The following is a 14,365-nucleotide window of genomic DNA, read 5'->3' on the forward strand; positions in this document are numbered from 1 at the left end:
GGCGGGGGAGGAGGAGGCGGAGAATGAGTACAATAAAATACTAGCGCGCTATTGTCAATTGTGAAGTATGCGCCTGGGAGTAGAGATCAATAAATCGTCAATTTGGTAAAAAGCGCTCTAGTTGGGGAGATGTTAGGCCATCCACACTCAAATTGTGATCAATAGTCACCACTGGCGGCTCGAAAATTCCTCGTAGAAAAAGGAAAGACGAGCTGGTCTGGATCGTGCATAATTAATGGTAGGTTCCCCTTGGCTGGCCGCTTTCACCATCAGTAGCGCAGTTTGGCGCGGGGAGCGGAGAGAGACGGCATCATTACCACCAGAGTCCCGTACAGCAGCATCCTGGCCACAGGATTGTATCATAGCTCACCTTGGCAGGACACAGGACACACCACTCACCTAGGACACACGAATAGTGTGTCAACATCAGCTCACCTACGACACAGGACACACCAATGTGTCAACATCAGCTCACCTAAGGCCGGACACAGGACACACAAGTGTGTCATTATCACATCACCTAGGACACACGACCAGGGTGTCAAAATCACCTGGGCCGGACACACCAGTGTGTCATCACCTCACCAAGATCAGACACACCACCAGCGTGCCAACAGCACCCAGGTAGGACACGCGAGCCCAGATTTCCGCTGTGACAGGTCAAACGGTCAATAGCTGACTGCCAAGCTCTTCACGTATACTGTTTCAATTTCTCCCAGTCGATACCAGCGGAATCTGCCACAGACCACCACGCCTTTCTTTACAAACCACGGGCGATTCTCAGATCGCCATACCCCCCGGCGTGACACACGGATATACTGTTCGGGGGGGAGACGGTTTTTGACTTATCCACCACAAGTCCCCACTGGATGTTCCTGACTTCTGGATGTGACGCATAAAGTGTATAGTTTTCTGATCGTTAGACACCCGCCAGTTACAGACACCCGTCAGATACATGACGTGGCTGTGTACGGGATACGACCCCAGCACGGATACAAGTTATCATATCCGTGTATTTCAGTGGAGGTGTGTAGATAATACACGTTATAGTAGCTAGTATATTCCTGTGAGAATGTAGACAATACAAGTAACTAGCCTTATATGGCTGTAAGAATATAATAATATAGAGAGTGTTGACAAACTAAAGTATATAAACAGTGAAAGTGTGTAGATCAATGGTGAAAGAGAGACATTGTTAATATAGCCAGACTAGATCTATAGAAAATAAGTAGAAGACATATTTACTGTAGCCATTATAGATCTGTAGACAGATGGTGGAAGAGAGAGACAAACGTTGATTTAGCCGGTATACATCTGTAAGACTGACAGTGGAAGAGAGAGACAAATGTTGATTTAGCCGGTATACATCTGTAAGACTGACAGTGGAAGAGAGAGACATACAAGTCACTATAGCCGGTATACATCTGTAAGACTGACAGTGGAAGAGAGAGACAAACAAGTCACTATAGCCAGTATACATCTGTAAGACTGACAGTAGAAGAGAGAGACAGAGAAGTTAATATAGCCAGTATAGATCTGTAGACAGACAGTGAAAGAGAGAGACATACGTTGACGTAGCCAGTAGATATCAGTAGACTACAGTGGAAGAGAAAGACAAAAGTGAATATAGCCAGTATAGATCTGTAGACAGAGGATAGAAGAGACATATAGTGACTGTAGCCAATATAGACCAATAGACGACAGCTGAAGAGAGACATAGCCAGTATAGATCTGTAGACAGAGTAGACAGAGGGTAGAAGAGACATATAGAGAATGTAGCCAATATAGATCAATAGACAGTTGAAAAGAGACATAGCCAGTATAGATCTGTAGACAGACAGAGGAAGAGATAGTATATTGTGACTGTAATCAGTATAGATCAGTAAACAGACGGTTGAAGAGAGAAACATAGCCAGTATAGATCAGTAAACAGACAGTGGAAAGGAGCGCCCATCGACCCCAGCACAAATCCCCAGGGGTCAACACAAACCAGAAGGAACAGGAGAAGAGCCAGAGAAAGGACGGCGCTGAGACAACATTCTCCCCTTCCGTGTATTGTAGTTAAACAAAGCAGGCCGTAGCCTTTGCCGATCTGACATTTGTAGGGCGGGCGGGCGGGCGCCGGGTGTGACGGGAGGCCTGGCATTTACACACAGAGCAATTAGAGCGGGAGAATAATGGGCGCACGCCTGTCTACACACCGCCACATCCACCATTGATCCCCCGTGCCCAACAAACCCGGGTCAGTTGTCGGAGACGAGGCGGCAGACGACAGCCGACAGACAAGTGTCTCCACCACCACCACTTGTCCCTCGGATACATACGCCAGTGGTTTCTTCACACACACGGTCCTAAGTGGCAAGGAATTTCTTCCATCGCTCCTCTCATCCGGTGCCAGGCTATTTCCCAAGCCATTACTTATTCTACTCCACCACGTCAGTGCACTGAGTACACACGACGCTCAGGCACGGTGTAGTATCTTACATTTTCTCACACCAGCGGTAAGTGTACAGTGTCCATGCCGCTCAGTTGGCAAGTCAGGCATTGTAAGCTGTCCGGGAAAATCCTTAGTTAGCACTCAGGACACACAGAGTTGAGGAAGTTCATAAGCGTAAAACGGGTGTTCCCTTTACCTCATCAATGTTAGAGACGTGTAATGTTTAACAAAAATAGAGATATAATCAATCTGGAAAATACTAGACACAAGGGAACACAGTAGGATTAATGCTTAGCAAATTCAAGAAATAGTGAAGGCACAAAAAGGAACGACAAATTGTTAACTACTACCTTAATAAAAACTTGGGAGACATTTTGTTTTCACTTCTCACCAAAGTAAACGAAAATTCACGAAAAGCTTTCTGCTAGTACTACACAGCTTTTTGTTGAAAGATATCCACAAAGAAAAAAAAAAAGACAACTGTGATTTATAACTTTCTCATAATATGAAAAAAACGCAGAGGAGGATAAGTTGACATAACTTTGCACTATTTACGAAGAAGAGAATACAAGAGCTCACACCAACTGGTCAACTGACCCACTCACTTCTCTTAATTTTTTCAACCCAGTAAGACAAAGCAGTACAAACAGCAAAACTGCCTTGTTCTTCATCCTTCCACTAAATCCCCCCAACAATCAAACAAGCTCACACAGGCAGAAAGTCAAAGAATAACCACACAGATGACATCACTACAGACACTACACTATTGACAAGCTAACCATGAGGTCTCATGACTTCTAAAGGAAAATTTTCGAAAATAGTGTAAAAATACCCTTCTTCTGACAAAGTAACATTTTTCTAAATACAGAACTCGACCAAAAAAATTTTTTTTAAAAGAAACTGAAAGAAAAGTCTTTCTGCAATGAGAGCACAGCACTGCAAGTTCTTCCTTCCAAAATTTCCTCCACAAGAGATCACCCTGGGCAAGCTTCTGCACCTTACAATTTTCATGATTACTTCCCTTGCACCCCTCTCCACAAAATGCTAGGTGATCATTTTTAGAACCCTATTACAACCCATTTTCCTCCACTGTTCAAATCAAGCACACGTCGAAATACATGAAACAGAAAATGAAATAATCGCCAGTACTAATCCTTACAAACAGCAGTCAATTAACCCTGCTAGACCTACCCTCTCCTGATCCTAATATCAAACTGTATCAATATAATCTGTCCTCTGTGGCAAAAATAGGTAAAACGCATTAAATATAGATCACAAAAGTGGTAAAAGTAAGGAAAACAAAACTGGTACTTGGTCCAAAGAGCTTTCAGAAATCTACCTTCAAACTAACACTGGAACTTTTCCTTTGTCCTCGTCCTATAAATCAACAGCAACTTGAATTACGGCTAGCTCAGTCATTGCTTCCACCACTACAACAATTACTCACAGTGTCTTTCATTGTGGGACTAATTTGTAAACACTTGTATCATGACCCCGTTTAGATCTAGCTGTATTTCCTGTTTTAGTCCATTCATCACTAGCCCCATACGTTAAAATAAATCCCATTCATCAAAGAAGAACTCTATACTGTAAGTCTGATTTTAAGAAAAATACAACTTATAATGGTCTAGACTATATTCACACTAAATGCATGGAATACATGATTTATTCTTTCAATGCATTACAAAGTTTTGTCATGAACAGTTGCCAGTTACCAATAGGCCGGGAATTAAGCATAGCAGGGTGTCAGGTGTGTTCCCTATAGAGAGAAGCAAATCCGATTCAGTGTGACAGAACGTGAGCAACCTCTTGTCTTCCAGCAAACACATCCCACAGTCAGTCTAATCAGCAGCAATCATAAACTATCTACTAGAACACTACAAAATGTACCTCATGCATAACATTTTCAAGTCCCAGATCTGAAACAGACAAATTCGCAGTCACGGTTTGCAACTCACTTCTCTTTCTAGATGCTCTGGCAAAACCTGTTTTATCCTGGTCTTTTCCAGCCACCCATCTGTTTAGCACTCTATGTAAATTTTCCTTGGTCTACCGTTCGCCTCTTTACGTCTTTTACCTTCTAGTTTTCCAGTGAAAATGACATGTTCACGGTCTGTACATAATATCAGGTGTCCTAGAAATAGTATATTTATCTCTGTCTAAGTGAGTGTTCCCCATGGGCCTCTTCCACTGTATCTCAATCAATCCTTTTGCTTCCTTTAAACATTCATCGCTTCTAAAATAATCCACAAGTGCCTACAGTTTTTCACACAATCACACAAAGTGAGAGATGTACATTTGTATAACACCAAGGAGCCCTACCAGTACGACTGAGAAGTTTTGCCTTCCGTAACTTATTTTTGCTCAATAAAAAGAGAAACAAAAGGTGAGGTCCACGAACATCTACATCTACCCAAGCACAAGGGAAATTTTACACACACAAGAGCTCTCAATGCAATCACAAAAGGTTTTTTATGCCACTTCCGTGATATAAAATTACCTCCTATAGAAGGGCATTCATTCTGAATTTAATGTATTTTCTACCTGTACAGTGACACACAGCAAATAAAAAATCGCTTCCACAAAAGGTTCAAATTCTGAACTTTACAACTTGAGGTTATCCCAACTACACTGAGGAACAACTATATCTGAAATACACTTGAGCAAACAGTTTAACAAAACTCATTAAAAGACAAAATATATACATAGATCAGATCGCATGTGCAAAGTCACTGTTAGTCAAGCGCGCTCATATAACCTTAGCAGTTGCGAGCGCCGTAAAACCCTATACTGCTACTACTACCGTTGGTCATCTGTCATAGAATCCATAGGTAAGAGATAGTGTGTGCCTTGATGACATTGCATGTGGCACAGTAAATAATAAATGTGTGGCATGTTAAATAATAAATGTGTGGCATGTTAAATAATGAAATCGAAAAGAAGTGGCATAGATTTGAGGAGTTACTAAAGAGTAGCATACAAAGAAAACAAGGAGATATTATTTAAAGCAAAATAGATATTTGATAGGAGGGAAGAAGCAAACCAAACCATAGCACTAGCAGCCACCAACCACTCAGAATAGAGAACTTTGCAAATAGCAGGGAACACAATGAGTGACTGATCCGAGTGATCTAAACAGGGCACTCATGCTTACGCTAAACCACAAAAACTCTGAAATAAGATATAAAGAGCCGGTACGAAAAATGATGACGGACTGTACTGTCAACGAGTAATAAGGTAATATAGTGAGCTATAGTAGGAAATTAGATCCAGTTTTCTCAAAACATGAAAAGAACAAAATGTTCACACTGCACTAACGTAGGTAAGACAGCGCTATCAGTTTGTGACCATGAAACCAGTTTATCCAATTTCATGATTTATGACATTCACGATATAATTTAATATTTCAATATTCAACCAACCATCCTTACCAGTAGCAGTTCAATAGGTCACTTTTAAGTTCAAGGGGGCTATCCTGTAAAATGGTGTTTTGAGAAAATCGAAGGTAAAGTTTTGCCCCTTATTCAGCTTCTTTAAAAGACCAGGCGTTTTTCTCTATAACTAAATTTTTATATACACACCAATGAAACCAAACTTCTCCTATAGGTTGGGCAGTGCCCACTTTAGGTGAAGGTCAAGATTTCTTGAATCCCACGAAATCTGGGTTTGCCCGCTCGTCCTTAAAAGCGACCAGTTTCAATACAACAGACAACAGTACTTCATCAACACAAACACCTAATCACTAATGGAAAAGAATCAGTATTATTTTACTTTCTCTCCTGTCTCTTGCTCAGGTATTGCATAGCTCTTTTCAGTAAATTTTAACTTTCACTCCCGCACACAGATGCACTGGTTCGGGGGTCAAACTGCAGTACCGTTTGCTGCAGATCACACATAAAGCCACTAAAACTAAAACTGTCGCAAATCAATTATTTTCAAGAAAATTTCAAATCTAACTGAAAAATATCAAATTATGATTTAAAACTGGGTGGCATGCCCCCCCCCCCCCCCCCCCCCCCCGATTTTTTTTTTTCCCCAAGGGACCCCCCCCCCCCCCCCCCCCAATTTGCCCAAAGCACGTCTATCTCTATTTTAGAACAATATAGTTTTTTCAAAAACTATTAATTTGTGACAGAAATGAAGCTGATATTCGTGTTCAGCGTATCAATATTTAGCAGAAAATGAACAACTGGTAGCTAAGTGTGAGACGAGAGGGAAAGTAAAAAAAAATACCATAAAATGAATAACGAAAGAGAAATTATAATGTGCATGTGAATGTGATAGCCATCTAGACAGAATAAATCGATCTAGATCATCTAGATTTTCTAGATCTAAATATCTGGATCTCTATAGGCCTACACCTAACAGAAGAATGACAAAATAGTGTACAGAGAAAGAGAAGATACTTCTTTGGGAAGGACTTCCATAATGAGCGATCGCCCCAAAAAACACAAAGAAAAGACCTACTCCTCCTACACACATACCCTAGACTCTATCTGTAGCCTTCTATTCTACTGTCTCATAGTGGTCGCTCGTTACGGAAGTCCTCCCGTTCTTTGTAATTGAGTAATTGTCATAATGCAAAGCCAGATCTTGGGCAGACATCAGACAGTGATACTGATAGCAGTATAAGTTTAAAGGTTACTCAAGTGCTACTGAAACAATAACAACAGTATTTGTTCTGTTTCTGTTGTTTAGGCCTACTGTGTGACTTATTGAACATGTTGCAAATGGCCATAGAACAACTGGTGTGACTACTGACTTTACAAGAGACAGCACGCTTAGCCTGTCTGCCTGCACTAGAGATCTTGACATGGACTGTTCCAGACTTATCAGAAGAGTTTGAGGTGTAAACAATGAATTGTGAAAGTGAAGAATTGAGCCTGCAGCTGAGTGAGGTAGGGGAGAAAACCCTTTTTTTTAAAGACAAAAATATGCTCAGGAGCTGCCTACCACTCAAACACAAACTGAATGTGTTCTACAGCTACGCTGGCTTCTCACACCGTGTGTGAGTGGCAAAAGTGTGCGCTAACAGCCAGCTCTCCCACTCAAGATGATGATGGCTTCGGCTACGCTGGTTTCCGCCATTTTGGATACGCTGTAAGTAAATCCTTCGTCGTATCGCTTACATTTTAGTTTGCCACACAAGTTTCATCATGTAACAATTATATAATAATAACTCACCATTCCAGACACGTTAGAACATAAAACACGGTAAATAGAATAAAAGAAATTCACCTCGAAACCATCTAAAAATGCTGCAACACCAGCGTACGGCACTCGTCTCTTCTCGTGCGGGAGTTTGTCGGCCGGTGGAAGGTGAGGCAGAGGATCCCTCGCCGCGAAAAGGGCTAAAAGATTTGGTGGAAGGTACTGTGTCATGGTATCAGATCGTTGGAATAGCACAGAACTTCATTACTCAAAAAATGGACGCGTTTGTTTAGGTCCTCGGTCTAGAGGGACACTAACACTACTGGTTTCGTTGCAGCAGTTCACAGCGACTCTTGTTTTCTTCCGTTTCACGCGGCTTTACCTCGTCCCTCACTGAGCGTGCGAGCGGCGAGGTACCAGTCATTGATTTTCGCCGGGCTGTGGCGCGACGTACTATATGGCTTATGGTGGGGTGTACCGCCGCAGCAACGCGAAGCAGCCTCGCGAATAAAGCCAAAATATAAGTACTATTTTTTTATTTGAGACAAAACAAACGAAATTTCGTCCAAGGATAAAATATTGTTATTTTTTTGACTACTTTATAATTTTTTTCAGAACTGTTCTTTGAATTTTTAATTCCCAAATCGACATAAAAATCTGATTGGTCGTTGGATTAACTGACATAAATCCCCTGTTACTTTATTTAGATCTGGACTTGTGGTGGCTTCAACGTCTTCCTAAGGTAAGTGCTTTAGCAAACCCCTGTGCTCAGTGATCGATACTTAGCATTACACATAACAGGAGTCGTATAACTGTTCATACTTGCCCCTATATTATGTGGCATAGCTAAGTATGTGACCGCCCGATGGACCAATCGGATGTGTCGAAACTGCATAGCAGCACACTCGTGTGTGAGAGTGGGGTACGAGCCTTACCGAGTGGTGTCTATTTTTACATTGTAAATCATTAGCGCTCACACTGCGCTAAGGCGCGTGCATTCAGCTTGACTACTGTTCCAACTCTGTTTCATTGCTTCTTGTCAATGAGGTCGCTTACACGCTGAACTTTATGGTTGCTCGCGTTCTGTTTTGAGAGGATTACGTTTTTCTTCATAGGGAACCGAGTGCTATTGTGAAACCCTGTATTGTTAGTTCTCACGACTAAACTGTGAATGTAATAACGGGTCTGGTAAAGTCGCGTGTGTGACGTCAAAATAATCGATTTCATCCGGGGAACAAACGTATTATTTTTGTCCGCCATATTTGTAGATTTGTTATGATCAAAGTGGTTAAAAAACCGCACGCTGGAATGGCAGGCGCGTGTTGCTTGGTCACTGAGACTTTGTATGTAAGGGTGGACTAATGCAGGCAGTAAAATGGAGGTTGCTATGGCTGGGATCGAGGGTAACGGCGGCCCGGCTGGCTACCGGGACAGCTACCATTCATCCCAACGGCCACTTTTACGCTCTTCTAATCTTCCAAATTCCAGGTCTTTTCCCAAGCTCTCAGAGGAAGACAATGCCAATGAGAATGGGATGGGCGTGCCCGGGAGCGACTATGACTGCAGCTGTGAGCGCGTGGTGATCAACGTGAGCGGTCTCCGGTTCGAGACGCAGCTGAAAACCCTCAACCAGTTCCCCGATACGTTGCTTGGCAATCCTCAAAAGCGAAACCGCTATTACGACCCACTTCGCAACGAGTATTTCTTTGACAGGAATCGACCCAGTTTTGACGCAATCTTGTATTTCTACCAGAGCGGCGGCCGGTTACGGAGGCCCGTGAACGTTCCCTTGGATGTGTTCTCAGAGGAGATCAAGTTTTATGAGCTGGGAGAGAATGCCTTTGAGAGGTACAGAGAAGATGAGGGCTTCATCAAAGAGGAAGAGAAGCCTTTGCCACAGAATGAGTTTCAGAGGAGAGTGTGGCTGTTGTTTGAGTACCCTGAGAGCTCAGCGGCTGCCAGGCTCTGCGCCATCTTCTCTGTAGTCATTATCCTTTTGTCCATTGTTATATTCTGTTTGGAGACTTTACCACAATTCAAGCATTACAGGGTGGTCAACTCGACGGCCAATGATTCGAAAGAGTCCATTGAGGAGGATGATATTCCAAAGTTCAATGAGCCCTTCTTCATCATTGAGACCTGTTGCATCATCTGGTTCACATTTGAGCTTTTGGTGAGGTTTGCTTCGTGCCCAGAGAAGCTCGGCTTCTTCAAGAACATCATGAACTGCATTGACATTGTCGCTATCATTCCATACTTCATCACTCTGGGCACGGTGGTGGCCGACCAGAGCAAGAGCAATAATCAAGCCATGTCTCTGGCCATCCTCAGGGTCATCCGATTGGTCAGGGTCTTCAGGATATTCAAACTTTCCAGACACTCGAAAGGCCTTCAGATCCTAGGCCAGACCCTCAAAGCCAGTATGCGAGAACTGGGCCTGCTCATATTCTTCCTCTTCATAGGTGTTATTTTGTTTTCCAGTGCTGTCTACTTTGCCGAGGCTGACGCCGACCAGACCCACTTTAAAAGTATTCCCGATGCATTCTGGTGGGCCGTGGTCACCATGACGACGGTGGGCTACGGAGACATGCGGCCGATCGGGGTGTGGGGCAAGCTGGTTGGCTCTCTGTGCGCCATCGCTGGCGTGCTCACGATCGCGCTTCCTGTCCCTGTCATTGTGTCTAATTTCAACTATTTCTACCATCGAGAAGGGGAGAGCACTGACAAGGGACAGTACAAGCACGTGCAGTCCTGCCCCAACTACCCCGAGAAAAAAGATTCTTTGGATTCTGAGTGCGGCTCGGATATCATGGAGATGGAGGAGGGCAACCACAGCACTCCGCTGACGGAGAAGGTGAAAGAGAACCATGCAATCAAGGCCAATAACCCCGGCAGTGACTACGGGCTGGAGACTGACGTATGACACAGTGCCTCGCTACAACTTCCAGCATTGAACGCTCCTTTTGCTATAGGGAGACCATTGCGGCATGACATGAACTTGCGCTCATCCGCGCAGACTTTCTGTCGTTCCTCGCAAGATTCGAGTGAAGAGGATCTCAGAATTTTTTCCCAGGTACTTGTTCTGAAAGAAAGGATGTGCTAATTGTGATAGTCACATGACATACATAGGACAAGGGCTGTGCGGTGGTGCGTTAAAGTGGCGGTGGGCAGACGCACATGGAGAGTTGTCTGCCCCTGTGTCATGCCTCGGAATACTCATCATTATGAGAGCTTGTCTCCATGGTTACCCTGTAAGCATTCAGATTTGCAATTTTTTTCACCCCCCATACTAGACTTCACCTTCGTATTGTATAAAAACAAACAAAAATCAAACAGTGTGGATGTTTTTAGCAACTCGAATTTTCAGGATTTTTTTGACACTTCACAGTCTGCCAAGTAAAATTTTCTCACAATCTTATGACAAGTTATGATGATTACATTGCAAAGTGATGAGATGAGAGATGGTTTAGTCTGGCACATCGAAACTCCGTTATTCTCAAGGACAAATATTTTGTGTTCACCAAGTCTTCTTTGCGGAGGTGGACAGATGCAGTGAAGACTCTTTAACTGTGACGGTGGTTACACTCAGTTACACTCTTTGTTATTTATCGTATTAGGATTCTTAGCATGAAAGGACCTAATGAGATAATAACCTCCACCTCGCCCCACCCCAACGCCCCCACCCCCAACCCCCTGATCCCCCCCACCCCGGGTGCTCTGCAAATTGAAACAATTCTGTATTGACCTCCTTACCTCGATCGATCGCCTGGTTTGTTTATTTCACATATTTGTATAAAGTGTTCATTGATGTTGATATATAATGCTATGATGTTATTTCTGCGAGAATCATGGGAGAAAGAAAATGTCTGACTGAGCTGACTCTCGAGTGATGAGTGGGAGATTTTTTTCCTCTTTCCTTCTGTTTGTGAAGGCGTAGCTGTTGTTGCTGTTGATGATGATGATGGTGGAGATTGTCGTGTTTCGAGTGCTTGCCATTTATGTACACATTTTTTAAAAACTTTCTATAAATTTCCACCCCTTGAGTGAGGTGTTCTCTTCTCCCTGTGAAGATTTATTATTATGATGATTTTTTTAGAATTCCAACATGTGTGATAGATACTTTTTCCAATTGTTTTTTCCCCCCGAAATCTAAACTGACAATGCTTGCATGCATGCGCCCTCTCAAGCCAAAGAGGTGGTTCAATGTATCTCTTGTGATGGAAGACAGATGTTCAAATGTTTATGAAATGCTAAGTAGTAGCCACCAAATGACAAAGCTCATGTCCGTAGTTTCCCTCGTCATTTTGGTCGTATATATGTTTGTACATTTGACGCGTGTTTGTGTGTGTGTGTGTGTGAGTTCCAAGCTGTAGTGTGAAAGTGTAGCTCTATCTATGCTCTTGTTGAGAAATGCTTGGAATTATTGCAGATTTACTTGTGACGACTCAATCTATGCACAAACAGTTCAGCCATCGGGAGATGTTTGGCCGCTGGATTTAATCAATGTTTCTGTGATCACATTTATTGGAAAGAATATTCTCACTCTGTTATAATAATTATTGTCAGTTCAATTGTAAGTGATACTTAAGTCATTCTCACCTTAACATGCTGGGCGGAGGTCAGGGGAGAGAACTCTCTTGCTTGGTTTGGATGATGGTCCCGCGGCAGTGAATGGTACGTCTGCGGTGAAAAGTAGATCTTGATCTCTCTCGTTGTTCTCCCTCCCCACCCGAGTTTGTGAAAGTCAGCAGCAGATGGTGGGAAAAGAAAAATGGTTTGGGGGGGATTATATTTGTTTGTTGGAAAGGCCTTAAGGTTTGGTTTATATATGGAGAAGTTTGTGATATATATATATATAAAAAAAGCACCCCCAGTTGGTGGCATGATCCCCCGGCTGGCAGACGAGGGGAAAGTGTTCCTAGACCTGCCCCAGGAGAAATCCCACCTAGCCTCAGGGCTCTGTACTACTATGTCTTCTAACGAAAGGGGAGCTCAGTTGAGGTTGGTGTAACCTTTTTCGACTTGAAATTATTTTCTTGTGAATGAAGTTGGTCCCGGTAGGACAGTGTCAGGTGTCCGTTTAGATCTCAACATCTTTGTACGTTGTGGTGAGTCTCGACTTGTGGTCATGTACGAGACGACTCATGACTCGGGCTGGTCTACGTGATGACTCCTGCTCATCTACGTCGTGACTCACATGCTCATCTACGTGGGTGAAACGTGCTCATTCTTAACGTCCTCCTCACCGAGGAGTCCAGCCGACCTCCTTCATCCTCCAAGGATTGATACCTCACAACAGTTTCGCCGAGCGCCGTCTCGTTATCCAATCATGCGCAACTACAGCAGCGGCCTCGGGAGATGTCTCCTCGTCATTGACCACAGTACGTCATCGGGTCGTTCTGACGTCTACCGCAGCGTACATCGTGCAGAGTTACCCGCAGGAAGTCGTCCATTTCTCCGGGCAGCTGTTTCATACGTGTATGGTATTGAGGGAGTGGGTCGTACGTGGTACTGAGGAAGTCAGTCGTACAGAGCAGCGCGTACGTCCGAGTCCTGACTGAACCATGCTGTTGGTCAAGACGTGGACGATGGACAATGAAGGGGTCAGCGAGACTGACCGGACACGTGTGAAGCGCGCCTCGACCGTACGTGTGTACAACGCATCTGGACTGTATGGAACAGATCTACACGCTACCCAGTGTGTGGAACACGTGTCCCTAGGACCGGTATGCTGCACGTCTGTCTGTCGGAGGGGCCAAGGTGTGTCGCACGACCGGCGGCGCGCTTCCTGACGAGGGCGTGTGTCTCAGGACACTAATGGTGAGTACAACATCGCAACTTTCCTTCTACTCGCTGCTGGGATGTGATCCTTCTTTTTTCTCACAAACATCCTGTCGTCCTTATCTCTCCCCCTTATTCTCAGCCAAACATTCTATCGTCCTTATCTCTCTCCCTTCTTTTCTGTCAAACATTCTGTCATCATTATCTCTCCATCTTTTTTTCTGTCAAACATTCTAATCTATCTTCCTTATCTCTCCCCCTTCTTATCTGTCAAACATCTATTGTCCTTATCTCGTCTTTCATCTTTTCTGTCAAACATTTTGTCGTCCTTATCTCTCTTCCTTCTCTTCTGTCAAATATTCTGTCCCTATCTGTTACTGCAAACACATCATTTATCACAAATGGTGCTATCTGTTACGGCAAACAGATTTATCCATGTTGCTGACTGTTACTACAAACACATGTATGTATCCATGGTGCTGTCTGTTACTGTTACTGCAAACACATGTATGTATCCATGGTGCTGTCTGTTACTGCAAACACATGTATGTATCCATGGTGCTGTCTGTTACTGTAAACACATCATGTACGTATCCATGATGCTGCCTGTTACTGTAAACTGCAAACACATACCACTAGTAATGATCATTACAGTAATGTATCCATGGTGGTATATCCCGTCCTGACCCACAACAGCCGTTACCTTGTCCTGTCAGTGTGATTGTTCCCTCCGACAGCCCTCGCCACTGGGCTCGGAGGCTGGCATATGTGAAATGATTTTATTTCTGTTGTTGTTGTCGTTGTTGCTATTGTTGTCGTAGTCGTTGTAGTCGTTGTGCAGAGGTCATCGGCCGAGCTGTGGCTCTGAGTGGATGCATACTGGTAATGGTACCGTTTCTTTGTTGTTGTTGGGTTTGGGGTTGTTTTTTTCGCTCAAAAGACGAGAGCGTTTTCGATCGTTCGTGAGTGTGTGTGTGTGTGTGTGTGTGTGTGTGT

The 14,365-nt window shown here is 43.7% G+C and overlaps 2 protein-coding genes across 3 annotated transcripts; one reads left to right on the forward strand and one right to left on the reverse strand.

Moving 5' to 3' along the window:
• Positions 1-7,674: 7,674 nt before the first annotated feature.
• On the reverse strand, positions 7,675-8,195 carry LOC106012256 (U1 small nuclear ribonucleoprotein 70 kDa; the record flags this gene model as incomplete). The annotated part of the gene is given in 1 exon segment (XM_013084631.2): positions 7,675-8,195. A coding segment is annotated over 1 exon segment (145 nt), but the record flags the coding sequence as incomplete, so codon positions are not given.
• Positions 8,196-8,263: 68 nt separating this feature from the next.
• Positions 8,264-12,394, forward strand: LOC100533422 (potassium channel). Of its 2 annotated transcripts, XM_035970682.1 has the most exons (2): positions 8,264-8,330; positions 9,077-12,394. In XM_035970682.1, the coding sequence occupies exon 2, from the start codon at positions 9,123-9,125 to the stop codon at positions 10,509-10,511; it is 1,389 nt and encodes a 462-aa protein (XP_035826575.1). In that variant the 5' UTR covers positions 8,264-8,330; positions 9,077-9,122; the 3' UTR covers positions 10,512-12,394. The 2 variants fall into 2 exon arrangements, with proteins under 2 accessions (XP_035826575.1, NP_001191634.1); NM_001204705.1 differs by lacking the exon at positions 8,264-8,330 and having other exon boundaries at positions 8,901-10,543.
• The last annotated feature ends 1,971 nt before the right edge of the window (positions 12,395-14,365 follow it).

This window comes from Aplysia californica, unplaced genomic scaffold (assembly GCF_000002075.1).
Source record: "Aplysia californica isolate F4 #8 unplaced genomic scaffold, AplCal3.0 scaffold00306, whole genome shotgun sequence".
NCBI classification, from domain to species: domain Eukaryota; kingdom Metazoa; phylum Mollusca; class Gastropoda; order Aplysiida; family Aplysiidae; genus Aplysia; species Aplysia californica.